The 25,240-nt window shown below is 33.2% G+C and overlaps 1 protein-coding gene across 6 annotated transcripts in view; it reads right to left on the bottom strand.

The window, feature by feature from the left end:
* Positions 1-11,158: 11,158 nt before the first annotated feature.
* Positions 11,159-25,240, bottom strand: part of LOC109538211 (homeotic protein antennapedia) — a 100,289-nt gene continuing 86,207 nt past the window's right edge. For all 6 annotated transcript variants that reach the window (XM_048661849.1, XM_048661864.1, XM_019905355.2 and 3 more), the window contains one exon: positions 11,159-18,073. In XM_048661849.1, coding sequence (XP_048517806.1) covers positions 17,823-18,073 — 251 coding nt within the window. In that variant the 3' untranslated portion in view covers positions 11,159-17,822. The remainder of the gene's footprint in view (positions 18,074-25,240) is intronic.

Genomic DNA, 25,240 nt, shown 5'->3' with positions numbered 1-25,240 from the left:
CTCATCAGATATTCAAATTAAAGAATATGAATTGTTACAATCACTTTAACTAATGTGTAAACTAGGTCAGGGTTTCGGAAGTTACCGGAATAGTTTGAAGATGGAACATCTGGATTCTTTTAAAACGTTCAAGAGCCCATGTGGCATGTGTTTTGAAAATTATGCTGAATGATATCTAGACAGAAACAGACAGGCTGTTTATACAGTTGTGGGAAACTGTATGCGAAAGCATGTAACTCCTAACAGAAAAGTAATAATGTGGAATAGCTTGATGCTAGCATTGATGTATGTTATAATTTAATTGCTTAGTGTATTTTCTGCATTTTGTATTTGTAAATTATTTAATTGTAGCTGATTATCAACTAGATATATGTGGTGATAATTGTGAACGAAACTTGAACTGTGAAATCAAGTGATCTTCCTGAGCTGAATTCAAGATTATTTTAGAATGTTCTATGAATATTTACATAGCTGTGCTTTTTAGATTTATTTGTCTGTTAATCAGCAAGAAAAAATATTTTGAAAATGTGTCGTGATTTGACATTTTTTGTACACAAACGCAGAAAATATTGATTTTCAGGGACACATATGAAACTGGAAATGGCCACAATAGCTTTATTAGATGCATATTTTAAATATTCATCTATGAGGATTTAATTGTTTCGACGTATATTTTTTTTATTTGGCTGTCATCTTTACATCTGAAACTAAGTCGGTTGAGTCGATTGAATTTTTGTAGTAAATTTACAATAAGCTGTCCATATGTTGCGGACTTGAGCTTAAACTTTGAAAAGCTTTTGCCTAAAATCGTATCGCCTCCATGCCGAATTTACTCTGTTCTAATGTCCCAACGTATGGTCAAACCGACAAGAAGAAATCCCAGGGGGTACGCTCGGGAATTTCAGCTGACCACAGACGTAATCCACCATATATTATTAAAAAACGGTCGCCAATGGTTTAACAAGCAGAAACCTGGGAAGTCTAGTATGAATTCCTGCGATCTAATTATGTCTAGGTGTCTTTTGCCAAAAATTGAATTTTAAAACTTTAAAAGCTCTTGCTATAATATTAACCAACATTTTGTATTAGTGAATGCCAGTTGAATAGGAGCTATTGTAAGCTAAAATAAATTTAAATATCAAACGAAAACATGTTTTTTTGGTAGTGTACCCACTTAACAAATGTTCGACGTGGCAAAAATAATTTAATATAAGTAACAAAACATTACTTATTATATTAAATCGGTAGCACGGAGTAGAAAAGTTGTCCGGAACGTGTAACGAAGATGCGTACACAGCAAGCTAATTATAGCCTGAGGAAATTGATCATTTAAGAACATATTATCATTGTTATTTTAATAAATAATTTACAATTAAAGCTTTGATAAATCGGATGAAATTTCGTTTAAATTTGAATTGCTTCATACATTCCTGTTTTAAGACGGCTCACCTTTTTGATTGCGTTATATCTCAAGGTGACTTTTTCATGATACATTATTTCATGAGAAATTATTTCACGTCACTGAATTACGTAAAAATTTACGGAAATTTTTATTCTCTAGAATGCTTACGTTCCGTTAAAAGAAAGTACAATACAACTGATTATCGAAACTTGTTCTAGTCGACAGCCGAACCATTCAAATATTACTTGCATATTTTGATTAACTCTTCTTCTTATTAAACTTCGTTTCTCGATGTTTATAGATATAATCTCTTAGCAGGAAAGGAAATAGCAAAAATAGATATAAAATCGTGTAGCGGATAGAACAAAACAATGTTTATCATATCCGCGACTAATAATACAGAAATTATCCAGTCAAATGATCAATCGGAATCTGGCAAGTAGATAACAGGTATTTGAGATTATACTTAATTAAAATTAATAGAGCAACTGACCCCTCCTTGGCTATTAATCAGCCGCGGAAGAAAGTGAATATATTAAGTAGCAGTAAAATTAGACTGTTTAGCAGCTATTGCATAATTTTATCTCGCCCGATTAATTTTAATTATCCCATTAAATAAGTACACATTGATAAGTGAATGTTGACATCTTATATACACACCCGGGAATATTCTCACGTCCGTTAAAAATAATGCGATATATTTATGATCGTTCAAATTTATATTAAATTCATTCATATCTGTTAGTATTGATTAATTAGTAGAAACGGCTTATCGATTACTTATTAATTTGTTAGAATATTGATGATATGTTAAGATTATTACATTTTCAAATCCTACGTGTTTTCAACCGTGATTTTATGGAAGGTGGGTCATCAAGTGATTGAGAGAGTTTGCGTCATTTGTAATTAATTAAAATGTTTTCTTTTGGAGCTGACGCTTTGAAACACCACAAGATTTTGGATATCTATAAGTAGGTATAAATGGAAGGTTTTAAAATAGCTCTATATTTTTAAGAGCACAATTAGTCACATAGACGCACATTCAATGATGATAAAATTAGCAACTTCTGCAATTCACGATGGTAAATATGTGTTCATTGCAATTTTTTAAATTTAGTTCAAATACCTACTACCAGTAGTACCTACATCTCAGTGATTCAATGGCGAAAATTATATGGACTATGTCCTGGAAGCACCGTAGATAATATAAAATATAAAAATTTAATATCGAGTTATGTGAAGACTTCTGCATGAAGCAATGTAGATAGACAATGATTTATTTAAACTTCTATCCAAACACTAAGACACTTTCATTTTAAATTTCAACATGTTTGTCTGTCTTCTTTTGTGTTTAGTTTAAATTTCTGACCGATCTGCCTATTGCTTTCGATGTAGAGCCTCAAAAATGTCTCCAAATGAGTCTTACCTATATAATAGATTCAGATTGTGGGCAGTGCACGATCATATATCTACTTATTATTGTATTACAAGTTTCGTAATTGTTTTGAGCAGCTTATTTACATAAATACTTACCTTAATGTTTAGTCATATTCTGGAAGAGACATCGTAATTTATTTTGTTTAGCATTCCATCTAGAGCCATTTCTTTGGATATACTAAAATAAGCTGAATCTTACACTGACTTAGATTTAGGAACTTATAGGTATTTTGGATGTCCTACATATGACTAGCTTGATTCTACTGGCATGCAACCATATTGCCAGACAACTTAAATCAAGTGCAATTTAAACCAACACTTTAGACCAAATATCAAGGCTGGTGAAGAAAATTTTCACGGCATGCTGCCATGGTCCGTCGAAGTGGCCCCATTGAATTCCATCAACCCAAGTGATTAGTTGCGTGCATTGCCACCGAACCAGCGTGGTCGCCACTTGCCAGCGAGGCGCTCTTAACAACAAAATAACCCATTAGGTTGCAACCAATCCTGGGTTGAGATCGAGGCCAGGGGCGGCGCAAACCGGTTTTGACAAATGTAGGGGCCGCGCTGCCTTGACGTTCGGTTGACAGGTACTAAGCGCTTTAGGAGGAGCGCGCGTGGGCCGGCCTTAATCGAAATGGCCCCTACTCAGGCGCGAAATTTGAAAGAGTCAAGTCCGGATTGACGGGTCAATAATAGAACTAACGAGCTACTTGTCTGTTTGTTTCCGCTTAGGTTTATAAAAATGAGAATTGTATTGAACACTGAATGTGGTTTCTTATTTGTCTTTCAAACATTTCCATACTCCGGTTGTGTGGACATGATTCTAAAGGAAATATCCAATCGGACTTATTTAGTTTCAACAGCCAATAAATAATTCAAAAAACCTCAGGCAATATCAATATTTAATGCAAATAAGTATTTACTTTGTGTTCTGGTTGGCATATGCTTGGATAGCGAATAAGTATAGGTGCATGATTTAGCGCTTTATCGCTTATTAATTGCAGACGCTGATATGACTGAAAATTTAAATATTACGTTCATTTATTGTAAAATTGAATGTTAAATTTTTATCAAAGAATATCATTCTCAGTTTTTTTCAGAAAGACAATGCAAACCTGTAAAAGATTAATGAAAACAAAAAATTGAAAATAAATTGCAACGATGGGTAGCATGAAATTAAAACGATTATATTATTGTTGCTTCAAACTGGAATATCTTGTTTCAGCTTTAGTGACATCAATTTTTGAAATTAATACTAATATCAAATATTTCTATTGTTTATGATTATGTGATAAAAATGCTCTTTTAGTACCTACTACCTAGACTTTATAAGAGAATTAGAAAATTATTTAATCAGAAAAACTTAACTGCTGTATGATGATCGGACCGTTTTGCTCCGAAGTATTGATTTTTAGGACTCAGTTTTCGTGAATTTGCTATGTTCATTTTATTACATGCGATCATTTTCATTTTCAGTTTATTAGAAGAAATAATTTCAACTTTATAAATCCAACCGTTGGAAAATGTAAGTAGTAAAATAAGTTTTAGCCCTCTAAAAATTAAAAAGCTAAAAGCCTTAAGTCAAAAAATTATTCATAAAAATGTCACACAAACTTAGTCACACTAATAATAACCGTATCGTAAGGCACCTAAAACTACCAATTGAATAATATTGATTTACCAAGTCTTTAATAAATTGCTCAATTTAGAATGTAGTTTACATAGTTAATTGCCGCAGATAACAGACACATTATCATAAGTAGCTACGTCTCGAAAAAAATGAACTAATTTTTTAAATGGCTTGCATGATCAGCGCTACTTGTTCTCCCGATGCAATAAAACTGTACTTTGCTTAATGCGTAGCATATTAAATATAATGTCCCATCATTTATTTTGAATTATAAACATGAACGCCATGTCGTTACGTTCGTTTTTTCAGAGTTGTTGAAACTCTGGGATGCAATTACACGATGCAATGCACGATATTTTGCGGTTTAATTAGATGCACCATATTAATAAATTGGGGCTATGTGTTTGACAATGACTGTGAGATGGATATCATTATATCTAACAGCCAGTAGGTGTCTAAGTCGGAAGCAATTGAAATCGGTTTTATTTTGCATCGTTTAATTAGGATCCCCATTAATGAATTTGCTCTTCCTACTTATAAGTTACATTTTTTACTTTGATAACAAATAATTAATTCTAGAACATCTGCATGTACCTGAGTGATAAATCAAGTAAACTTAAGGGCCACTCAATAAAGCTCAGAATGAAAACTTGAATCGTAGCTGTTCATACTAAACACTTATTCGGTCATATATCTCAAAGATCCCAGTCAGGCCGCAAACAGCTTTATGGAAAGTGCCGGGGTGGCGCACATAAATCAATAAAGTTGCCAGACCATCTCTTTCTAACATATTATAGAAAGTCAACTTATCCTTTTCGCCTAATAAACCGGCTTACACGATTTGCTGCGGATATTTTCATTAGGAGACTCGCTAATATTGTGGTTGCTATGTAGATTTGTAGCCCTTCAACATAATTGATTGGACGGTCATTAGTCACAAACTTTTCAATTTTATATTCCAATTGCCTTAAGGCTAGCACTATTTGCTACAACACTGCAATGCCAATAAAACTGGTTTTTACTTTAAGGTGTTTTAAAGTCGAATGATTCATTTGATAAAGGTTCCGTTCAAGCAAAGTTGTTCTGTATTTTTTTTTGTTGCAGATGCATGTGTGCGTGCTGAATATATGCAGGAAATACTGGTAAGTACCAGGCAAAATTATTCTAGATTTAGAAATGCTGCCTTATTACGACTCCCTTGTGCTTAACGATCCATTATCACTGGGATTTTTCTATAAATATCCACTCATGTAAACTAGTGCTTGGCTAATACACTTACAGTTCTACCAATAATTATTTTCATTCATTCCACTAACGCAATGCTTTATTACATGCTGAACATATATTCATACAAACTTTTACATAACAAAAATATCATTTTACATAAAATGATATTACAATTCACCCTACTTAAAGGCATTCACAAATAGTATCTTCCTAATATACCTAGATAGTAATTGCGTCAATTATTTGCATTTATGTTTACTTACCTGCCTGCCGTTTACTCACCCAAATCGCCAATACAGAGTTTATTCAATAATATTTTTAAATAAATGGGCAGTGAGAACTTTAAGAAATGAAACTGGTTTTAGTGTGCTTTACGCTATTTGTACATCGATTACTGATTCACAATTCTCGTTTGTAATCGTGTTAATTTCTAAGCAGATTACCCCTATATAAGACTCAAAATATAACGTGCATTTAACATGTTATAGCTTCCAAAGCATATTTCCGAAAATCTGTACAAAAAGCATATGAGTTAGCACGAGAGTCCTAATTTAAGGCACAAATGGTCTATTGGATGTAGGTCCGGATTTAAGGCTGGCCAAGGCATTGAGTATCAAATAAGAGCAGTATATGGCCTACATTTTTCTACGTTAGAATGAAACCCTCGAATATATTTTTAAATTGTCGACACTACATAGCGTTAACATGCAGATAGAAATAAGTAAAGACAAAATGAGCCCGAACGCTGCTCTAACGATGGGTTCAGAAATGATTTGCTCGTACAAGCGTACGGTAGACACTTCAACCGACGTTTTAAGCTGAAGAAAAACATACTTTCAAAAAACATTATTGTTAATAAAGTTTTCTTCCCGGATTTAAAACGAACATTGAAATGTTTCCAGTAATTGCCAATCATTCTGTTTTTCAGTAAGCAGAGGTTAATAGCGTAATCCAGAAAACATAGATATTAATAGAACACAGAGAAACGTACCATACAAAAACTTTGTTATTGGCGGAAGTCAAATTTGGAATTTCTACGGTTCTACCAGTATTTAAATAAGACTTTGAGATTCGCTCGCTTTCCATAACAATTTTTCAGCAGCTTCAAATATATACGCACGAAAATATGTCGCAAAATTAAGGTTTCTTTCTGAATGCAATAAAATTATTTACTTTACATTCCACATAACTGTTCATTTGTTAGAAGCACATCTGACAGCATGAACGTTATTGTTTCGTCATATAATAACTTCTTTAACTGCTATTTTTATTTAAAAAATTAGTTCTCCATAGCTGATTTTAACGTGATCATTAACTTAGTATTGAGTGTGAACCCTAGTTATCGAGCCACAGGACATTAGAAAAATAATTTAAATTTATGCATTTTTAGTAGCAATTTTTGATATAATACCAATAATTGGACTGAAATGGAAATCTGGGAAGATTAAACTAGATCTTTAGAAGTCATAACTTTTTCGTCCATTCTTCCATCACATCTTTTACCAGGAAACACAGGCAGTAATTGGCATTTTTTGAAAAACTAACAAGTAAAACAAAGTATCACGAAAACGTTTGTTGGTAGCGGCTTTTAGAAAGAGGAATTAATTGTAATACTAGGGAATCATACTGGGGAATCGGCACTTATTAGAAACAGTATCTGTATATTCCTAATTTCCCTGAAGACTAAGTATATCTAAAGGTACGTATTCTGATCATACGGTAAAACTTATGTATTTTCAGTCACAATTAATCGTCTTCTTTTTCTGGGGACTTCAAAAATCACTTGTGACTTACCATTTATCTCGGTAGTTTCATAAATTTAATGTAATTACAGTATGTGCGTTTTAAATCGTACAACGCAAAATCTCCTAAATGCCGGTGCTACTGAAACCGTTTGACAAAGCTGATAGCGGTGCTTGTTTCACACAGTAATTTAAATACAATTGAGCCATCAGCAAGCCATAAAGCTTGTAAGGGTTTGCGACCGAAAACACCTTGTAAACACTTCATTTAATGGCGAAAAATACAACACCCTATCTTAAATCATCATCTGCGGATTTATGGATGTTGCCCATTCGTCTCCACGTTCTTTATGATGCAGCACCTCTTCGTCCTCGTCCTGTGCACGGACCTCCATGCCCGGAGGAAAGAAAAGGAGAATGTCTAGGTTGTGCCCTCAGTGATTTACGACGAGATTACGTTAAGAGGCCACTTGTTATTGCCCATAACTTTTGATCCAAGTGGTGTAGTAGTGCAGCCTTTGTTGTTAACGAAACTCTTTATGAAACACTTGTTATTTAAATGGGTGTTAGGAGCATTTGGTTTGTATGTATTGATATGAGAAATGTTTTCTCAATAAATATCTGGCATTTAAAGGTAAAAATGGCCCAGATGTACTCAGACAGAATTACATGTACGTGGACTGATCAGTTGAAAATAATGATACTTGATGTAAATTGATAAATGTTATTTATATGGCATATTGTTTTGTGCGTAAAAAGCTCGATCTAAAACTGATACAATCGAACAGCAATATTTTAATGCATGTTGGCATGATATTCAGTACCAAGGGAGCCCTTGCCTAGTAAGAAAAGTAATCAATCAAAATGTCAAGGGTTCGTCGAGGCGGGGCCGACAACAACATTGTAACCAATAATCTTATGAGTGGGGCCCATCTTGGTAGGTTCCTGGCCGCTATAATTACTTTTCTGCTTTTTTACTCCATTACTACTTTTCATGAAAAACAACCTGTAATACGCTGCAGAGATAAGATATCGGAATATTATGTCGGCGATTAATCCATGCTTCATTGTCATCTTAGTACCCGACAAGATTCTAATGAACAGTCACTATTGGATTAAGTCCAATCAAGTAATTCGTAAGTCATTTCGAGAAGGAGACAATTTTTAATGCGCAATTAAGTAAAAATGTCACCATTTTTTTAAGTTTAGATAGAAGATTGCATTTCAGCTTGTAAGTTACAATGCTTTATTAGTTTTGATATTGATAGAAAAATTCGTATCTAATGTTGTAAATACGGTTCTTAAAAGAGAAACTCACTGCTTAGTTGCGTTTTATGTGCCCGCTTAACAGAGAAAATAATTAGTCAAAATGATTGCAGAATGATTGTTCAATGTATCCGCCTCCAGCTTGGCATATGTAAGCAATTAGGTCCCTAAAACGGTGTTCTTTTAAATATCCGTTACATAGAGTGTTTGAATATTTTTGGTTTGCATAATTCGACTTTTTTCAGTCAATTATTTCATTCACTTGCAACCACATTGAAGCGTTTCTTTATGTGAAATCAATCAGTTTCTGATAGATACATTTTAGATTTTGTTAACAGCATACGAGTACGCATATTCATGTAATACAAAACATACACCCATTAAGAAACTAAAACTATTTTTTCATTAAGCTAGGTGAAAATGAACCTTAGGTACGATAAGTCTTTTGATAGGCTAGTTTAGCTTCCACCACAGTTTGAAACCACAGTTAAACTATACATTAGCCATCATCGTAACTGATCCATTTAGTGTTGTGTTCTCTTGCCGGTCGTTGGAAAATAGAGCGAAAACATGGCACAAAAGTAATTTGAAATATTTGTGTCGCTAAACTGAACTTTAAGAAAGTCCGAAGTTAAAATAATTCCATAAGACGTCCCAAGAAAGGTAGTACTTTTTTTCCGCAAACTCATGTTTCCAATCTGAATGAATTATTAAAACTTGGTCAATTAAGCAACACGACACTGAAATTAGGCTGAAGAAAACTTGAAGATTCCAGTTCATTCTTCAGTTATTCTGGTTGAAAGTTGCAGTTTCAACCAGAATGACTGAAGTTTTCATTCCTGTACAGCTGGCAGTGAATTCCAAATAATATCGGTAGAAAGTCTTGCAAAATTCCTAAACTTTTATGGTATTTCGTAGCTTATTAAAATCAACAATTGCGAAAATTTGACAGAATTTGTGTCTTAAGTGTCCAAATTTAAATGATTTGTGCTTGTAGAGTAGCTATTTAATTTGTGGATGTATAACGAAGCAGGATGGAAAAATCAACCATCCTGCAATTAGTCGATATCGGTCAAGAAACTTAACTTACTACTGTGTTTAGTCCACTATCTTAAGTTCAGCATATATCTCAGTTACGCCCCTAAAAATTTACGAGTGGATAACAGAAAAGTTTCTTGGGAGTAAAATGCCGGATGGCGAATAAGTGACCGCTGCTTACATATTTGTAACTGAAGAGGATGGAACGAAAGTACTTAAAATACTAAGTGATCAGTCTACTATAGAATATCTATCGAAGATGGGCCTTGTAACAATATCCTGAATATGCACCCATTTTTAATCATTTAACACAAATAAACTAGCTAAACTGCTCCTGAGAATACCTATGAAACTTGAAAAAATATTAAATCGATTTTTTGAAGGGTTTACTCATTAGTGCATTAAAACCATGTCAACTACAATTAGCTTACGTAGGATGCATTTTTTCAATCCTGTTCATAAGTTCCAATCCTGTCCAAAATAATACCATAGCGTTTAGAAAAAGTGGCAAACATTTGGAGAATACTCAGCTACGTTCTGGGATTATGATATTAATCCCCCGTGCATCTGGGATTATTGCAATTCGTAAAGAGTAACGGTGACATAATGCATTAATAAAAAGCTAATTTTGTTTGCTATTCGATTTTTTTACAGTGCCTTTGACTTTCCGTTTTCCGAGTTCCCACGTTGCGGTTCCTTGCGTAAAGCTTACAAACTTGGTCTAAGATACGATTTAATGGATCCATGCTTTCCATCCATGGAAATTATAGATTACTATTATAGATTATTTTTTGTTATTGGCCAGTTAATACATAAACTCATCATTCACGCTGTATATACCAGACTTCACTTATAGTTTAATAGTTGAGCAATCAACTACTAATGAAATCTAGATACGACATTGTTGTTGGAAAACAAACGTAAAAGAAAACATGCAATGCATATGTAACGATCTAAGTTGATAAACAAAATTGCAACATTTCATCACATGCAAAGCCGAAGTTTACATGCTGCACTAATTGAGATAATGCGGTTGAGTTTAATCCATGTTGCGTGTTTAAACACGGTAATTTTTTGCCTGCATCTATTTCAGGTTCTTACCTATAAGCTGCTCTTAAAATGCCGTTTGAGCTTGACAGGCGGAATGTTTAAGGCTGGTCGCATTCCTCATATGAAATATGCGGGTGTCTTATCTAAAACAGATGCAGATATAAAATGAAGACTGGGGTGTAATTGTTTGCAGATTTATACTTAACTCTCCCAGCTATTGCAAGCATAAGTCGAAATTGGAAAAATAAGACATTTGAACATTGATGATCAAAATATGTCTTGCTTCCATTCTAGCAAAAAAGGATATTTTCATATAAATATATACTGCTAGTATGTAGGGACCTCACAATAAAACAGTGTCAATCGATTTACAATATTATTTATTTATACATATATTAATTATGTATATAAGATGAAATCCACAAGACGCAATCCAAAAATTAATTCGGTACCCGACAGGTAAACCATTTCTATATTATCTATTTTACTCTTCTATTTGCTTTTTATGATTAAGTAACATCTTAATTAAGTAAACATGGCTTAAGTTAATTTGAATCATATGAATAAATATACGCTTTCCCAAATTCTTCTTCGCAAGTTAAGTTAAAATAGCACGTTTGCAAGCACTGTTTAGTTATCAATTTTCAAATGAAGGTATCACATTTCGGATACCGAAATACATTCGGAATCAAAATATCGTTTACATGAGGTTAAATTAATTCTATAAATTTATATTACAATAACGTCATAATTTACAAAATAAAAACAAGTTATCATCATCCAAATTAAAGTATTGTAAAAACTTACGACTAATTATCTCTAGAATATTACACCACAGCACAAATATCTATTATGTTTCTACTTACGATATTAAAACGGAAATTTCGGAACCTGCCCGTACGGTTTGTTATTCAATTGAGTTCCTAGCATTGTTAACAAAACTCGTACTCAACACTTTGAGTTCCATATATTCAAAATTATTATAATAATGTGTCTCAATTTTATTTGCCATTATTTCCGAAAAAAGAAGATTTTACCAGTAGGTACCAGTTGAATCGAAATAGAGAACAGAGCATTAGCGAATAGCAAAAAGTAACAAACGTTTTTCGGGACTCGATATTTACAAAATTAATGTCTAAAAATACTTTTCTCTTTATGTATACTTTGTACCGAAAATGCCGTCATTCGGATACAATTACGCATACCAAAAAACTAGGAACTAACTTAAATTTGCTGGCTTTTCCTAAAATTTTGTACATTTTTGTAATGTAATTTATGTAATGCGTATACTTTCATTTGTAACGTGTTTTACGTATTTTAGTTTGTTCTTAAACAATTTTCCCTATCTTTTTTAAAAGCCCTATTAAATATTCGTAGAGAAATATAATTTCGAAATAAGTACGAAAATGGACAAAATTTGTAAAAATGTCACAGTATTACTTACGTATTTCAAGTATTTTCTTTGTATCAACAATATTCTATTTATCTTAAATGAATAATTTTTATTTATACAAAACTTTAAAAAAATTACCATTAGCACCAATGCGTTTGTCTTTAGATCTCATTTGCAGCTCAACATTTTTTTCTTCTCATTTGCGTTCCCAATCGATTTTGATTCTTCCTTTTTCAGAACATTTTCATACTGCATTGACGCTGATGATTTTTTTTAATCCATAATAATATTTTACACTAACTTTGGCATGAGAGTGCATATTTTAAATATCGTATATTTCATATCCTTTCCACCGGGATAACTATATACAAATTTCAGAAAAACATACTGCAATCATGTACATATAGAAGGGAATATCTACAACTTTATAAGTAATCAACTTTTCAAATAGTGTTTCCTCGAAACGATCAATCAAATACGGACTTGACTTAAATGTTAATGAGATTTTCACACTCGATAGACATTAAATTTTCCCAATTCAAATGCATTTATTGAAATCCCTATTTAATTAAAGTTTAAAAGAATTAAATCTTAAGAATTATGCTTATGAGTAGTATTTTGAACACATTGAAACCGTGTGTGTAATTATGATGATTTCAAAACGTTCAGTTATCTCGACAAGCATACATGCAATAAATACTTGCCACTACCATTTGAATTCATTCGTTCGACTCTTTACCAATATATTTACAAACACAGTTTGCTTTGAAGCTTTGAAATCAGCAAAATTTATTCAAATTTTGTTAAACCTTTCTGAACGGTTGAAATTGACTGTTCAAGAACAGGTTCTGTGAACGTATGCATTATGGCGCGTCCAGACCTGACGAGTCCAGACTCACCCGAGTCTGAGCCGCGGCAAAATGTATTTGAAATTTGGTCAAAACACCGACAGACGATATATTTTCTGTCGGTGTTTTGACGCAACATCAAAGAAATTCGCTGCGGTTCAGGCTCAGCTAAGGCTCGGCTCATTAAATCTGGATGCGCCATTACAGATACCTTAGCAAATCCCAACTGCATCACTGCCCTTTGGATATTTTTTCCTCCATCGTTCAGAACAAGTTTTCATGTAAGTAATATCTCATATATCAGGGCATTTTAATTTTTAATTGCACATATCACTGGCCTCTTATTTAATAAATTGATCTGACGACGCAAAAGTAAACTAGTTTAGAAAAAGAATAGCAAATTTACTGTACAGGCTGATTAGGTATGACAGGTAAGTGACTCAAATAAATGCATTTTTGGAGTGCCTTACTTTTAAATAATAGACCCGTATGAAAATAAAGGTTTCCAACACTTTCTGATTAGGTATGCAACCTTGGTTAATAGTTGCAGAAAGAAAAGAACAGTAGTTTCGCTCATCACTCAGCTTAGAAGAAGTGTATTTAGATCACCGACAACACGAAAAAGAGTTAACATAATATAAAACATGCTAAAATAAGTTGTGAAGAACGTAATTGAATAGTGCTTGCGGAATTATCAGATATCATAACTAATGTTAAAAATAAATTGCTTTGCGAATTATTGCGTTACTGCTGTTACACACTAACGTCAAATTTGCATGTATTTCAACAATTATATCTGCTATAACTTGATACGTGAGTTGCATGTAAGCTTTAGCAAAAATAGTAGTAGAAAAAAATAGACATTTCTGCTACTTTTAACAAATAACCGGGATAAGTAGATTGTATTAAAAAACTGTCACTTCATTTTTTGCATTTTGGAAGTTATCCTATTCGAAAAGTAAAATATAACATACAAGGTGAAGATGGGTAAATCAGTTTGCCGCACAAGGTAAGTTAAAAGTCGGGAATGGTTTAAAAAGGTACGTTAATTGTATAAGAGTCGAGTTGTCGTATTATCTAACAGTTGGATTGAGAGTTGAATTGTACTTATTATAGAAAAGTTTGATAACAAAATTAGAATATGTCAAGTGGAATACAAGCTTTTATCATGAAGGATTTGGCAAAAATGTATTGAGGTTTCTCCATAAACAGAATCTAAAAAATATTTCGTTTATAGCAACAGTCTGAAATGAACCAACACAGGTGCATAAAATAATTGCTGTTCACCATAATTTTTTTGCGTTTGCTGGTTTGAGAGATAATAGGCAATAGGTAAAGGTAATGGAGATATTTCGGACCATTTTAGATTGTACTGGTTAAAGGCTGTTTTTACGTGATTGCCTATATGCAGCTATTTTTCTCAAAAGCTATAAGGTGACCATATTGACTAAGACTGATAATCTCGAAAATTAGCTACATTAACACCTTAACATCATTTGGTTCTATCCATTAAAGCTTTGCCTTGTATTCCATGTGGATGACGAGAGACTTCAATATTTATAAATTATGGAGCTGAAGAGAACTATGAACAAATATTAAAACGTTATAACGAGTTACGTTATCGAACATCAAAAGCTGAGTTCCGATTAAATTTTAATATCTGTCATAAGATTTAATAAAGTAAAATAAATGCTGCAAAATGAAAAATAGTGCAATTAGTTCACAAACGTACATCTAGTTTTTTTGACTTATTAGTAAAATATTTAAAGACTATGATAATTCCAAATCATTTCAGAAAAAAAGACTGAAACTGAAATGAAAACCTGAATTGCAGATTCCAGTTTTCAGTTCGATAAAGAAATGTATTTCAATTTTGCTGGACAAAGTTCAGCCCATGACAAGTCAAGACCACGAGTATCTACTAAAAAAAGATATTTTAAAATATCAACCGATTGCACAAATCCTATATTTGCAGGTCCGATAAGACGAAGATATCCGATGAGGTAAAATTCATGCTCACATGTTCAACGCGATCACAATCTCAATTTCACAATATCTGGTTTAAACTATTCCATACTTTTCACTCGCGTCATTACTAACACAACCATATAAATGTTCTATACTATCTACAATGTATAAATAATAAATAAACTATTCATAACGATTTGTTAAATTGGAACTAAGTATACATAGAAAACGAGGTCGTTGTGGTTGTAAAGTAAATTTGGAGAAAATGAATCTGGATGTAATGTTAGGTTCAAATTTGAATCAGAATTTATATACTTATCATAGGAAGTATGTGAAATTTTGTATCAAAAAAACGATTTCAAATTGTAATCCTTTTGGGCGGATTAGATCAAATACTACAATTTTTTTGGTTCCCTTTCATTGCTAAAGCTTTTGGTTACCTTAAATGATTTTTTTGTTATTCTCCGGTAAGTAAGATAAGGGTGGTGACATCTGAGGCAAGCAGGATGGTCATCTTGGTTAGTGCTTAATTAACTGCTGAACAATTTTAAAAAATTCAAACTAATTCGCTTCAAACGACTCGTGAGCAGCGTCCAAAATCCAGAGCCATGCATAATTTGACGGATCTTGATTCGGAAATTAGTCAAATAGTAACTAAAACTACCTAAGTAGTTCGTAACTACAGTTCAATACAGTTCGTTCTAACTACAGAATCGTATTATAAAAACAAACCGATCTGTAATGGGCCAATGTAATAGGCCAATTTATTTCAATTTCTTTTTGGAGGTCTTTTCATCGGTAAATTTTTGAAACGCGTTGCATATTTATAATCACGTCATAATTGACCAAGAGATAATAAGACGTTTTGTGTTTGATTGTAAAATGTTTCGACTGGTCATGCTTTAAACAGTCCCATAAGAAATGTTAAAAATTTTAATGGCGACTTTCTGTGGAGAAAATAATTTTACAAAACGTTTTAATAAACGTTGACCTTTCTCATAATTAAAAAAGATCAACAGAACCGGAAATGCAGGGGGCCAAAGATGTTTTTAAGTAGTGTTTTTTAATAAAATCAAGAACTACTTAGGTATTCAAAAGTCTACAAAATTAGGTAGAGATTCAAAGGTTTTTGAGGGTGACAAATTTAACTAGCAACTTCGCTTCAAGTCAGCTCATAGAAAGTGCCACCTGCAGCAATTAATGCGCTTTAAAATCGCCCTAACAGTTTTTTGATATTGCCCAGGGACAACTGAGACTTGCATATCTGCTTTAGGAAATTGTATAAACAAGAAAGTTGTACCTAGTTGGTAGCCAGCACGAAGTCCGGACCTTAATCCTTTAGATTTTTATGTGCCTATGGGAAGTATTTAGTGTATGAAGCAACGATAGATAATCGAGGCGAATTACTCATAAAAATTGAAAATGCCCTGTAGATTTTTCTGTAGAATCAATATCTATATTTTTAATTAGATTGTTTAACTAAATGCATTGAAGTTAAAGAACGCAATTTCGAACAACTTTTGTTATAAACTGATCAGTTTTTTAATGTTATTAAGCGGTTAACAATAATAGTACAATATATACGATAATACATCGCACCAAATACTTTAATTTCAATGATCTCGAAAACCGTTGATCTCAGATATACCAACTGGTTATACTGTTTTTGTTTTGAAAGTATTTGCAAACCGATATCTTAGTGTTAGTTGTTAGTTGTTAGTTGGAAGTATTGAAAAAAGCTAGATTGATTTTAAATGCGAATCATTTGCTTCAGGTGGCACATCTATGACCTGGCATAAACTGACACCCTTGAATACCTAATTCTAGTAAAAATAACTAATTATAAACAGAGATAGGCCTTCGAGGCCATGCCTTGAAACTTTCTCGAAGATTTTTTTCCTGACGTTTCGAAAACACCAGAAACCCGCCGATAAATTTTGTACTATTACTTATGGGACACCCTGTAAAACGGTCACATTTCGCACTAAGACCCACTAAGCCTTTAAAACATGATTGATTAGAATTGATTAAGCCAGTCTATAGTGCACATAAGCACCATAGATATATAATATAAGGTAATAAACAGAGGCCCTACAGGAGGCATATTTCTTGTGTTCATGGATAAAGTTTGGAGTTAGCTGTCCTAGAACCGCTGTTCTTCTTTGCTTAAGAAATTTGATTGTTTTGCTTACTCACATTGCATTTGACGTTATGCAACTAGTTTTGAAAGTTATACAGCTCGACTAGGTGGGTAATTTGAAATAGAAGGCAGCAGTGATTGTTGAATTATCGATTGAATTATACAACATTTTGATTTTCGTTGGATCTTTGGCAACCGTAGGATAAACATCCTCCTTCGCGTTGTCTTTCTATTTCAGACTCTCCTCGCCTTTCATCAGCCCTTTATTTTTGATTTGGCTTATGGGGTTGAATTGTATAGAGACCTGACAACATATTGAATGCGATTTGCACCCGGAAAGCGTTCAGCAGTTGTGGTCTGATAATGTTTGGATAAACGTTTTATTTTGTTTGAAAGTGACAAATTTTGAGAAGCAATTAACACTGGTATAATGTAGTAACGCAACAAACGTTATTGGCTGTTTGGAACCTTTGTGCCAGTCAATCAACACTATCCCAGAAACCCAATATATGAGTACTCAGAGTATCAAGTCTGAGTTTATCAAAAAGATTACATCCAAATTCAGATTCTAAATGCCAATTATGATATTATATTTTAAGAGGCATAATTACACACCTTCAAAAATGAAAATGCAATGACTACATGTTATTATTAGGTACTCAGTTCGGTTCGGTCCCACTACTGGGGAGAACCTTGCGGACTGATGTCGTCTCCGCCTCCTTCTGAACCGCCTTCACCTTTGGATTTATTTTCTTTTTTCCATTTCATCCGACGGTTTTGAAACCAGATTTTTATCTGTCTCTCAGTTAAACACAGAGCATGAGCTATTTCTATCCTTCTTCGTCGAGTCAGGTACCTATTGAAGTGGAATTCTTTTTCTAATTCTAGTGTTTGGTACCTGGTGTAGGTTTGTCGCCCACGTTTTCTTTCTGGAATAGAAGACAAATATTTCATTAGTTCTCAAATTGATATTGATTAAGTTTCTTCATAATTAGATCAAGTTTTAAGGGCCACCAATGTATCTATAACTGCTACACCAATTCAAGGGCAGACAACTGTTTCCACTGAAGTTCTAGAATAAACCTACACAACAAATCTCATTTCTCTTTCAGTTACAAGCTAATAACTAGCAATGGAATTTCCTCAGTATCGCAACAAGCCTTCTTGCAATAGTTTATTGTAATTTTAATTGTTGACATTCATATTGAGAGCTTTGTTGCATAAGATTCTCTCAAGAACGTACTGCCTTAAGTAATGGTGCTGCTATAATGTTTGCTTTAACATGCAATTTCGCATTTGCTTAAGAGTAATTCAAAAATCAATTTGTAGATCAAAAGCGCCGATCAGATCAATATTTTCTAGCAAAGACCAGGAACTTCACAACCCATATTTTTATTAGAGACATTACTTTTACATGTACAGATACTTTATAAGTACACTGTTTCCAAACAGTTGTCCACAATCTTTCAATTGACTGAGGCAAATTTGGATTTCTTGAAATGAATGTTAAACTATCGCGCCTACGAATTTAGGATAAAATATTGCAATCTTTATAAGTTGTATTTATATATTCTTGAAAGTGGTCAGTGCCTGTAAAAATATAAATCTTTGTTAGTAAGATACTTGATGATAATTTTGTTCGAAATTAACAAGATGATCTTGATAAACGAATGAATTAAATATAAAACTGAAATTGAATATTTAGATGATTAAACGGCTTTAAATGTCAAACAGTTCCAGAAATATTAGTGGGCGATTCTGATATGAATATGGTTCTCCCAAATCCCAGACACATCGCCAAACAAAATAAAAATAATCCTATAAATATTGAGGGTGAGCAATTAATTAAAATACATTTTAAAACATTAGAATAAAACTGATGTCACAAAAACACAGTTTTGAGAAGCAAGCATTTGGTGAATCCATGCCAATGATGAATACTAACGAATAATTTGGACAAGCTGGAAATAACTGAACGAATATTTGCAACTATCGAAAAATTACTCATAAAACCGTATCGCAATAAAGGAAAATAAAATGCATTATCTTAGCAATTTGAAAGTTAATTCTTTTCAAATTTTAATAAGATAGTTATTTGTAAATTGCATCGGAATTATAGCTAAAGGATTATCCGAACTAAAAATAAACGAGTGAAACACGGCTATAGGCTAAACCATTTGAATGCAAATGCTACGACTGAATGAATAGTGCTTCAAATACCTTCGACGGATGTTATTTTACTTATCACCGATGACTATTTTTCTGGATCGCATCAATGTTCTTATCGTAATTTGTCATTAGTTTAACATGATATTTTTCTTCTACATATCGTATTATTTCCAACAAATTCGGCTGTGTTAGTTGGCAAAGTTCAGACCAAGTGAGTAGGCAGGCGAAGCACATTTATAAATGTCATATGAAACGGTTAATCTGAGGCTCGGATCTGTGCAAAGGCATTTTGCAGCAACGTTCATCTTATAAATAAGGACTTAATGACCACATCCTGAACTTTTTCATGCTGGTGGTGATTAGTTATTTTCTCAATAAATTATTTACAGAATGGCACATTTTGATGGCATGTAAAAATACATGCTCAACGATCGGAAAGTCAGATATTTCAGTTAGGTCTATCGGAAGAATACCGTCCGAAATCGGAAGCTTGACCAACGGACATACCAAGATAGGTGTCAACATATTACTTCAAACGTTTTCAATGGCGACTCTAAGGACAGAAGCGAGTAAACATGGGCCCCCCACAGCAGACAAAACAGGATCAAATAAAACGTTCACATATTCAATTTCGGCATGCTTTGAAGAATCTTTTTTCTGCACACATGTCATGAACGTCGTTTTCCCTTACGAATGTCGCCTCTTGAGACGGAAACGACCATTCATCTTTGTCGATCTCCCTAACTCCGTTTTCGTGTTGGTTTACCCCCGGATTCCGTTTCTGCCCGAGGGTGGAAAAATAATTGAGGACGCCATCATGCTTCGGAAGCTGGGTGCTAATGGATGGATGGAGAATTTTTTGTTTAAGTTGAAATGGGATTTCGGGTATTAGAAATGTGGATGGTTTTTAGACAGGGGCACAAAGTTTTTAATTACTTATAAAATTAAGCAAGCTTAAAGGAACTTGGGGCATTGAGTCGAATCAGCTTCTGTATTAAACTTGAAACTCAGAAAATGTTGATTGAATTTAGAAAAATTTGTTGCGAAGACTTTAAATAGGTAATTGAGTATTTCTGGTCGCAAAATAGGGTATTCGAAGAAACTGAAATCAAAGTTGTTTCTTATGTTCCAAATAGATGCTAATTGCGGCCTGAATGGAGTAATAATCTTTACTACCTGTGTCTCTTGATAGTCAGTTATTCCGCTCTTGAAATTGAAATTAGTGATTGGCGGCAAGATACATTGATGAGGGTTGAACTACACACCAACAGAAAAGTTAGAATAAACAAAAGACTCAAATTAATTTAAAAAAGCCTATGTTCATAAAGAAAACATTAGTAAAAACAGGAAATCAATTTCCTCAAAAGTGTTCGAACTTTGGAACATACCTTTTTCTTCCCTGCCTTCTTGAAATACTTCTTCCGCCGTAATTTAATTGAATAAGAATATGTTGGTAGTAATAAATAGCAGAAAATGTACATAATTTTCAACAGCCAGTCGGTAGCAATTATTATTAAAATACTTTCTCATACACCTAATCATAAAAGCCTACCTTCACGAGGGAAAAAGGAAATAATTATACAGTGCAGTTTGAATGGAAGGCCCTGCGACGCCAATCACGGCGAGCTCTAGGCGGTCACAGAGCTCTTGCATTCGAGATAATGAGTTTATAAATGTGGCATAAATCATTCTATGTTCCTTCTTCTTCTCTGTTCGAGCGAATTTCGAAACAACGGCCACGTAATAATTACAATTAGTTCGGGTTTAATAAGAAAACTGTCGAAGATTCTTCGCGGCCGCGCTGATTGTGATTGATTACTGTTAATCTCTGGACGAATTAACCTTGGCGTTTTCTAAATTACTACCGGTTTGGTTTTCGACAAAAATTAATGAACTTTTGTTGCATTTATGAGAAAGCCCCTTTTGGTCCACGCTACTGTTTTCAATTAATTACGGTCCTCCTCAAGGGAAGTTGAAAACAATTATTCGAGGAATTGGTTAAAATAATAATAGTCGTGAATTTCATAATAAATAATCTGGTGAGAAAAATTATTTAGGCCCACTTTTTCCTTTTCCATCCAATTACAAAAAAATCAATTTGGGTGGACCTGCTTCTTGTTAGGCAGACCCCGACCTCCAACGACCCACCGCTCATTATAGGTGCCGCATTATGGTAGATTCGGTTTCTAAAACTATAATCAATCTTCTTGCATGACAGCGTATCTAATTAGGAACAAAAATGCCTTCGGATTCAACATGGCGGTCCCTTACTTAATTTTATAAATACAACGGAATATCTGGTGTTCAGGAAATTCGGCGACAGTAAATTACGACCGCCAGTTTGGACAGCAAATAAATAAATTTTAGTTTTACCATGTAGGATTGCATATGCTAAGTTTGTGTTCGAAATGATTAAGTACGTTTGTTTGTTAGCGCAGAGTTCGAGTTTAGAAAAATTATATTTATCAATGGGAAACTGGAAAACGAAATCAATTGAACTCTAATCTTGTTTGCGTTGGTACCTATAACAATTTTTTCTCCGGTGTGGCATTGATGATCGCAACAGGTGAAACAAAAATTCTAAAAATGAGTCAAATGCAAATGCATTAGATTATTTTTGAATTCGATTTATGAAATTTTTTATTCAGTGTCCCTACTTTTCGGCATGGCATAACTACTTCAGAAGTTTTTAAATTTTTGCGATATCTTTCCAGTTTTCGAAAAACTTCAGTACATATAAAGTACATCGTAAAGGTAATTTTCCTATAAAAGAAATATTTTTGGCAGTAGGCTACTTCTACCCTACGCAATACGATAAACCCCATTAAATATAATTTAAAAAACTGCTTCAAACTTATTATGAAACGATTTGTATATATTCATCTCTCCAAAACGTTCTGCTCTTAGAAAATGGACATCTGGTAAGAAATCGCCAAATAGAGCGTAGCTAATAGTTTCTTTCAACCGGTATTGACAACTTCCCTGGAAATATTTGTTTTTGGTGTTTTCCCAAATTCAAACTAGTTAATTAAAGATAAAAGGAGAGCACTGCATGGACCCAATCAGACTTCATGTCTGTGTAAAGATAAATCAAATTCAAAACGGGCCGTTCGAAAATAATTACACGTCTTGTTTGGGGCTTGGCCGCGTTCATCACTGCGCGCACCATCCGAATCTAATATCGTTAATTAGATAAACGAAAAACCTTTGGGGAATCGGTTGAATTTTAAAAAGATTCTCCCGGCAATATTAATGTGCTTCTCTCATCCGAACTTCAAAGAATTAACAGCAAAGAAAGCAAAAAATGTTACTGATTTCACAGTTTCTTGCTTAATTGGATCGCCCTGAAATAAAACACGTTTTGTAAATAAATAAAGTTCAGAATATTAGACTGTGGAAGAGGTATGTGCAACCGTAGCTGGACTAAGAAAGCTGACAGTTTTAACACCTAATGAATACTTATTTAACTCAATAAAAGTTATGACGCTAAACATAGCACAATTCAGTTACAATTCGCCATTCGACAAAATAGTGAAAAATGCAAAATCTCACTATCTAGTCACGAAGTAGAATAAATTAACATTTACTAAATACTATTTACTCTTTATTGCACCAGTGCGGCAATAAATAAATTATTAACCGTTTCCCAGTTTTTAATTTATGAAGAAAAGAAGATAATAAATTAATACGTATCATACGGAGATTTATTGCTAACTGTTCAGTCTCTACATCCCGCAGAGTTGACTGGTTAAGCTGAGTAAATTTATGCATTTTAAAAGTTGAGCTGGTTTTTTTACATACATAATTCCGCACTTGCGGTTCACCCTTCACACAATTCCACATTTTTATGCCGGCTACAATCTTCTGAATATAATTCTGAAGTTGCAAAGATTTTTTTGCAACCATGCAATATTTCGTTCACCTTCAAGACTTTTCCAGAATGCAACAGAGTTGTTTATTTAATATAAAATTGAAAATATATAAAAGAAGCAATTCCATATTTATTTACTAACAAAAGTAACTTTAGAGACTATAGATACCTAGATGTTTAGAGGCTTTAGAGAAGAACAAGACAGATAGAGATCTGACACGGTTAAATATTTTTTGTAATGTCTGGATAGAAAATTCATGTTCAAGGAACACCTGGATAAAAGAACCCAAATTGTTATTAAACATCGTGTATTCGGCGTTTTCATGGGTTGTTTCGGAAACCGTAGTAGTTACCAGAAAACCGATACCTATGGGTGCTAAAAGGTCAATTTTTGAGAAACAAAAAACGGCACTTTTTAATTTTTCTCTCTTTTAACTCAAAAATTTCTTATTTTAGTTTTTGCTTTAAGCTCTTTTATTACTGGAAATTATTTTAAAATGTGAAAAAAAAGTTTCAATAAAAATTCACAGAAACACAAGGAAAAATAAACATAAACAAAAATTTATCAAAACAAGTAATTAATTCTTATTAGACAAATTACAATATATTTTCAGACGGAATGCTCCTATCATCCTCCTTAAGGAAAACTGGTCAGTTTCCACGATCCCTGCCGAAAAATAAAGAATGGGAGAACATCACTAGCGATTTTAAATATTAACTAATAGATAAAATACAGAAGTTGAGCTAATTTGGTTTATTCGGCTATTTTATTATTATTTCCTGATAGTATGCGGCGTCTTTTTAACAAAAACTCGCTACTAAGTTTGAAAATCTTATAATTTTAAAGAACAAAAGCTATATAAGTGAATGTTACGATATATTCGCTGAGTTTGATAAAGTTTTTATAGTTTGCTGGTATTTAGAATGAGTTTATTAGATCAAAACCAAAATACAAAAAATCGCCCGAAGCGTAATAATTTTGCCTCATTATTTTATTGAACAATTAAATTAAAAACTGTTTTTTTTTTTCAAAACATTTGTTATAAGAAACAGATATTTTCAAGCTCTTCAACAAAGTATCAAATTTTCCGAAAAAAGTAAAACATTTACATACATATAGAAGTTCAGTTTAAAAGCTAATTTTATAGAAAATAATGTCTAGAAATACTGGGTATATAACCGTTTTCTTACAAAATCAAGGATTTGCAAAATAAGTAATGATGTAATGATGTACTGAAGGTAATTACTGATAATAATAAAAATTACTGATAAAATGAAAGGGTATATTTTATAAATTGTAAAATTAAAATAACATGATAATTTTGCTGGTGCTAGAGAAAGTTGACTTAAAATAATATGATCAGACATTGTTTTCTAAAGGTTCTTATTCCGTTAACTGCTTTGATCGAGAGGGTTGTACAACAATTTCAAAGTAATAAATGACTCAATAATCAACTATAGGCTAGGTACAAAGGGCCTATTGTTATTATTATTTTAAATATCCACGCATATTATCGAATTAAATAAGTTCTTATTTAAAATTGTGGTATTTTGCAGCAAATTCTATTTAAAGCGCCTCTTTTGCAGAACAGGAATTGAAACTTTCGGGTAGTCCAGGTCGTTCTCGTCCGTTGGTGATTATTCATAAAATTAACGGGCTGGAAGGTGCTTCCTACTCGATAATAACCCATTTGTACGTGACAGACGTTATACTTTCTTGTCCCATGTTATAAATGCGTTCTAATTCTGGTCGTTGGTAAATGAGAGCCACCGAACTGTTTCTCCAAACATTCGTGTATTATTAATGTTATATCAAGAAATATTAATAACGGCGGGGCGTAACATATTTGTCACGCTGAAGCTGAAGCATATATATTAAAAAAACACGTCTCAGATGTTAATAGAGCGATGGGTTAATGTGTCCGACAAAACGCGAAAATAAATTGACAAAACTGACGCTCATTGCAAGTGAAACAAGCACGTCTTTTTTCCCTGAAGCAGGAAGCGCTAAAGTCCGGCGAGAAACCGGCATTTTAATGCTTGGTTTCTCGCTGCG

Source organism: Dendroctonus ponderosae, unplaced genomic scaffold, assembly GCF_020466585.1.
Source record: "Dendroctonus ponderosae isolate FM_Combo_2020 unplaced genomic scaffold, Dpon_F_20191213v2 Dpon_F_20191213_1, whole genome shotgun sequence".
NCBI classification, from domain to species: domain Eukaryota; kingdom Metazoa; phylum Arthropoda; class Insecta; order Coleoptera; family Curculionidae; genus Dendroctonus; species Dendroctonus ponderosae.
This window is presented reverse-complemented; position numbering and strand designations above follow the sequence as displayed.